At 38.0% G+C, this 6,000-nt stretch overlaps 1 protein-coding gene across 2 annotated transcripts in view; it reads right to left on the bottom strand.

Moving 5' to 3' along the window:
- Positions 1 to 723: 723 nt before the first annotated feature.
- The window catches only part of Papolg (poly(A) polymerase gamma), a 31,403-nt gene continuing 26,126 nt past the window's right edge, over positions 724 to 6,000 (bottom strand). For both annotated transcript variants that reach the window (XM_028876381.2, XM_028876382.2), the window contains exons 16-21: positions 5,394 to 5,515; positions 5,009 to 5,178; positions 4,318 to 4,627; positions 3,717 to 3,782; positions 3,489 to 3,545; positions 724 to 2,074 (exon numbers count right to left, since the gene is read on the bottom strand). In XM_028876381.2, coding sequence (XP_028732214.1) covers positions 1,976 to 2,074; positions 3,489 to 3,545; positions 3,717 to 3,782; positions 4,318 to 4,627; positions 5,009 to 5,178; positions 5,394 to 5,515 — 824 coding nt within the window. In that variant the 3' untranslated portion in view covers positions 724 to 1,975. The remainder of the gene's footprint in view (positions 2,075 to 3,488; positions 3,546 to 3,716; positions 3,783 to 4,317; positions 4,628 to 5,008; positions 5,179 to 5,393; positions 5,516 to 6,000) is intronic.

The raw sequence follows: 6,000 nt of genomic DNA, 5'->3' as shown, positions 1-6,000 counted from the left end.
GGAACCCACTGTTATCAAGACCCATCTAATTAATTCCTCAGTTGTCAGACAAGTTGATGAAGTCCCTCTTTGTAAACCTTGATGCTGAACCATTGACCATGCTGAATGGACCCTTAGCCTAAGAGAAAAAACTACTATACTACCAGGGCCAGGCTTGTTCTTTATCGGAATAAGATTTAATTAAATCCCTCATCAAATAATTTTCCTAGGTTCAAGGTCAGGTGTCAGTCCTTTTACAATCATTCAATTTTGCATATTTATAGAACAAATGCCAAACATTTAAATTCAGGAAAAGGTTAACTATGAAAATGGCTTTGCCAAGGAAGCTCCAGCTCCTCCTGTCCTGATACAGACCGTGAGAGCGGAACCATCCTTCCTTTTCATCTCTTGCTCTTTACTGTATACGTCAACACTAGAACTTGCCTTTCAGACACCTGTGCATCTGATGGGAGAGGGAGGACACAGCACTCTGACAATCTCAACTTAAGGATTTAAAATTAGTGGTAAAGAGTTTGCAAGTGAAAATGGATTACTCTTTCCCGTGTGTCTTATGAAGACCACGGCCAGGTTATTCCCCCTCACTACTCAAATGTACTGCCCCCTTCTAGACCTCCTCCACAGCTGAGTGAGAGTTCAAGAAGGTGGTATGCACCTGCCTGTGCTTCTGAGTCTCACTTTAAATATATTACTTAAGTGTATTTAAAAAATTAAAGACAGACAGTAAAGGTTTTAAAGTTTCTCTTTGAAAAGATGATATCTTACAGTACATACAAAAATACTCTGAAAATACATACGACTTCATTTACAAAACACGGAGTCAACAGATTACAAGAATTACATGGTTGTGGATTTTTAATAAACTGAGCATGCATTCATGAAACTTAAAAAATATTAAGAAATGCACTGAAAAAAGCAGTGTAAAAAAAGACAACTCATATAGTTAAATAAAAACTACAAAGGTCCTGAGCCAATTAATGGTCGGTAACAATGTCATTCAAAAATGCCTTGAGATTTCAATAAAATCCACTGCTTATTCCGCATGCCTAATCCATGAAGAGACTGTTGGAAGTTATGGTGAGGGATTACCATGCTGAGTTAATTTTATACTTCAAAAATACAAGTCTGCCATACTTAAATGAATCTTATCATTGATGGTGGGATGAATTCTTTCTTTGTAAAAAATACCAATCGGCTAACAAGAATGTCATGAGATAGTAAGATATGTAACAATTTCACCATTCACATACTGACTTTCAGTATCCTGGTTATAGTTTGATTTTTAATAAAGATGCATTTTGAAGACCTCCATGGGAGGCAAATATAGAGAAATTTATGGTGCCCAACTCTGGTGTAGTCACTGGACTAATCCTCCCTGTAACTATGCAATATCTGGACAAAAGCACAAAAATAGTTGAAATATTTATGTGCCAATCTGGAAAAAATAATTTAAATTAACAAAATAGACATCTACACAAATGAAGGAAGCAGAAAAGATACCTCACATTCATTAATCTTGGGTTTTACAAAGTGGCTTCAAGTCAACACATAAACATTTAGAAAATTACAGGACAGGGGTTTTTTTTTTTTGTTTTTTTTTTTAAACTTTTCCAGCTCTATACAATGATTACAACATAAGACTTAAAAAAAGAAAAAAAGAAAAAAGAAAAAAAAAAAAAACAGTTCAGGACTTGTTTTATCAGAGTCCAAGTGGCCAAGAACTGGTTTCCATGACAGAGAAACAAACATCAAAGTTAAGGCAGTAAAAACCTCAAAATGCAAAGCCATAATAGTGTAGGTGACAATTACTAGCAGGTGGTCCTCAGAGCGTATGCAGCAGTCAGTGAGAGGATGCCACAGCATGTCAAGGTCGAATGAGAGGTCAGGAACCACTCCAAGGTCATTAGGCTGTTGACTGACTGCCACGCCATCGAGGCCACTGTGTGACTGCAGTTCACCTCAGGAAGAGGCACCGCCATTACCGGTTGAGGGTCAGTCGGATGGAGTTTTTGATGACTCGGATGTTGCTGGCTGGAACTGGAGATGACGAATCTGGCAGTTCTTTACTGGGTAGTCTCTGTTGAAAGAAAGACACACACACACACACACAAGTGTGTATGTACACATATACATGTACAGTGCTGCCCTATAATGGCTCATCTAATAATCAACCATCATGCTCTTCTTGGACTATTTCTCCAAAGCCCTACACCCTGACATTCACAGGTGCACTCAAAAGCTCCTTCCCTACTTGCTCTGGAAAAGAGGACTTGGTTAACTCAATCACCACTAGAAATGTATAAAGAGCTCCACCCTCCCTAACGCTGAGCAAGGACACTGAGCAATAGAAAGTGCATAGTGACTGAAGAGCAAAGTCTTAAGACTGTGAAGTAAAAAGGAGTATTATACAGCAAAATCTGGTGCCTGAGAGTTAGGTCCCTCATTAGTCTTTGTATTGTGTGATAGAAACAATATACAACTTGTCAATAGTTAAATGCAAAGGATGTGGTCAGTGGTAGATCACTTGTGTGGCATGCATGAGGTTCTGAGTTTAACCCCCAGCACCATAAATAAGCAAATGAATTGGTAAAAAGTTCAGACTTATATAGAGAATAGGACAATGAAGATTTATATAGCATAGCCAAACTTCAGACACTATACAATTCTATTCACTTATCCTTTATTCTTGGTTTTTGTTTTGCTTTTGTTTTGACACAGGTTTGTCTATGTAGCTCTGGCTTTCCTGGAATTCAGACATCTACCTGCCTCTGCCTCCTGAGTGCTGGGATTAAAGCCCTAGCTGTACCTGAAATATCTTAAAACATAATCATGCCATTCACTTTTATATTTTAATATTCATCCCAATATTTCCCATCCATTACCGTATTTAGTATGTATTTTTGTAATGCATTTTTGCAGTGTGAGTTGTGTAAGTAAAATTGCCTGTGAAGATATTCCTTTACTCCCCAAAGTCCTGACACAGTAAGAACTGACGACGGGAAGCAGTTCCTCTGTGGAGGGTTTGAGAAAAGAAGCCATCTGTTCTGTACACCCTCGGGGAAGGGCTTCCCATCATCTGTACAAGGCTCCTTTCTAACACTTGCTCACTAGCTCTCCATGCTTAATGTATTTGATTTCTAATAACTTCAATTCTGAAAGAGACTACAACAGATTGAAGTCTAAGTAGGTCACACGGTCTTTAACTATTTCCTCTTCTAGACGCTTTAGGAGTGTCCACTCAGAACTGGACACTGTCATCTCCAGTCCTAACCCCAACCACGCTGCTGGTCGCTGACAATGGGGACATACTCACATAGGCCCTTTACCTGGCCTTAGGTTTTGTTTCTTTGAGACAGGGTTTTACTCTGTAGCTTAAGCTAGTTTTGAACTTGAAGCAATCCTGCCTTCGACTACTAAATACTTGGATTTAGTTTTAGTTAAGTTCTTTTGTACTTGTTTTTACCTATAGAACTATTACCGTAATCTATTACCTTTTTGCGTGATGTATCAATAGTGGGAATGGGCATAGATTCTCCACCAATGGCATCCTAAAAATAAAAGAATTAAAAATACAGGTTTAAATCTTCTTACCATTTACACCACTATTCCTACTTAAAGTAAATCATGACCAAAAAGTGATGACTCATACTTCCTATGGTACTTTTTACAGCCTATTGCTCTCTAAGTCCACATTCAGAGTGCGGTATTAACATATTTACCATTGGTTTTCTCTTCCTATCCTCGGCAGCATGGGAGTCCTTAAATGCTGACTCAAGTCGAATAAACTAAGACATAAACAATAAAAATGAGTTGCTATTATATATCTGCAAAGACCATACAAATCAATATAAATCAGGAGATTAATCAGTCTATCATTGAAAATGACAATTTAATTAATGACTTCAATTAACTACAACTAAAATTAGATTGAATTCAACTGCTACCCTTAATTTCTGCACCTTAAGTGATCTTTTTGGTTAAATCAATTCAGATTCTAACAAAATAATTTATTACCATCTGCTGGAAGCTAAGAAGATCCACATAACAAAAAAATACCACATTTACATCTAGTCTCCTTAACTTTTGAGTAAGTCAAGAAACTTAAACCAATCAAGTAAGCTTTCAGACATCAATAATTTGAAGTTAAGATGAACAACAAATACTGTTCCTGAAGAGTTTGAAATATTCTTTTCAAACAGAACAACTTCCAGTGGAAAACTTACATAGTTAAGGAAAATTGTCAGCTTCTTTACTATTATTTGAACTTAAAAAAACAAACCAAAAACCAATGAGTGATCACTGTTAAAGTCCTAACTTTACCTTTTCTATGTCTTTCAACCTCTTGGAAGTCCCATCTGTAGGTGGTGAATGGGATCTTTTGGGTGTGACGTTCTTACTTATATTAGACAGTCCGTTTAGCTGTGGCTGTCCCTGGACAACGCTGTGGGGTGTTGCGACTCTAGGAATGACATTGCGTCCCACTAGAGTAGGAATGGTGCATCCAGACGGGGAGGACGCGGCTTTGACTGTCGGGTCAGCCTTTGCACCAATGACTGGGATAGACAGCCCTTGAGCTGGAGGGGCACTTGGCATCTTCTCCATAATTACAGTGGCAGGCTCAGCACTATTCCTAGTAAAAGTATAAAATTATCATTATTAATTTATTTCACTATTACTGATTTAAAAGCTCTCACTTCAACATTCAGGATTACTTCTTTCTAGTATTTCAACTTTACCAGAAGAACAGAGAAAGTCAGATAACATGAAGAAAATCAAGAGGAAAAAAATCTGAGTAGAAAACTTGTACATTTGTCTATACTGCACAATTCCACGGGCCCTTGTTCCTGGAACAACCCTCAGCACTACACACACTGTTGAGTATTCCTAAACAAGACACTAGTAGCTAGTAAGAGAAAACTCTTTTAACAAAGAAAGTAGATCTTTGAGGAAAGGTACAGAAAGTTCTCGTCACCCTCCAATAACAGCCTGCAAGGACAGCTTGGACTCACACCTTTCTGCCTCTCCCGAGGGGCTGTTTGGGTTGGAAGTCTTGTTTGTAGACACGGGCGAATTAAAAGGTGTTCCACTATCGGTGTCCCGGGAGCTATCCAGACAACTGCTATCCAGGGATGATCTTTTGGACTGAAGGCCACCTGAATTCCGGCTTACATCAGAAAGGCTCTGCCAGAGAGAGAGACACTATTAGGATTTCAAAAGCAAATGAGAATATTATGATGCACACAAAAGCAACTTGTCGCCATTTTAAGGTGAGATTTCAGACCAACTGTCTAGACCCTCTTTCCGAATAGGTTTGGAGGAGGTGTAAAGTTCAAATTTGGTGTCAAGACCAACTTTTTCAATGGAACAGTACTAGAGAATTAGGACTACAGACCCACCTTTTTCTTCTTTTGAAGAATCTCTGCAGGTAGGTAATGATGAAGTTGTTTTTTCTTTACATGAGTGGCTTCAATTTTCATTCCATCCTTTAGCATGTTTATATTGTTTGCTTGTCTGTACACTGTAACAATGTTAATATGTTAAACGGAACATTTCTTTCTGAACCACAAGCTGTTTTCCTTTTCGGAAATGTATAGACCACTTATCACCCATTAAGCACAGACCCTCTTATGAACAAATATCTCTAAAATACTGCCACTGTGTCACAGTACTGTTTAAGGATTGATTGGTTCTGTGTCTATCTTCTAAAAGCTTTCTTATTTATTTATTTGTTTATTGTCTGTTTGTTTATTTATTTATTTATTTATTTATTTATTTATTTATTTATTTTGATGCAAGGTTTCTCTGTGTAACAGTTCTGGTTGTCCTGGAACAGGACAGACCAGGCTGGCTTCGGCCTCACAGAGATCTGCTTGGCTCTGCCTCTCAAGTGCTGGGATTAAAGGCATGTGCCACCACTGCCCGGTGCTTTCTTATTTTTATTAAGCCCTCATGAACAAAATAAATATAAAGCAAAATATTTTTTTTTCAAATCTTGTTCTTTGC

This window comes from Peromyscus leucopus, chromosome 10 (genome assembly GCF_004664715.2).
Source record: "Peromyscus leucopus breed LL Stock chromosome 10, UCI_PerLeu_2.1, whole genome shotgun sequence".
Lineage (NCBI taxonomy): Eukaryota > Metazoa > Chordata > Mammalia > Rodentia > Cricetidae > Peromyscus > Peromyscus leucopus.
The sequence above is the reverse complement of the archived record's forward strand: the minus strand, read 5'-3'. Positions and strand labels throughout refer to the sequence as shown.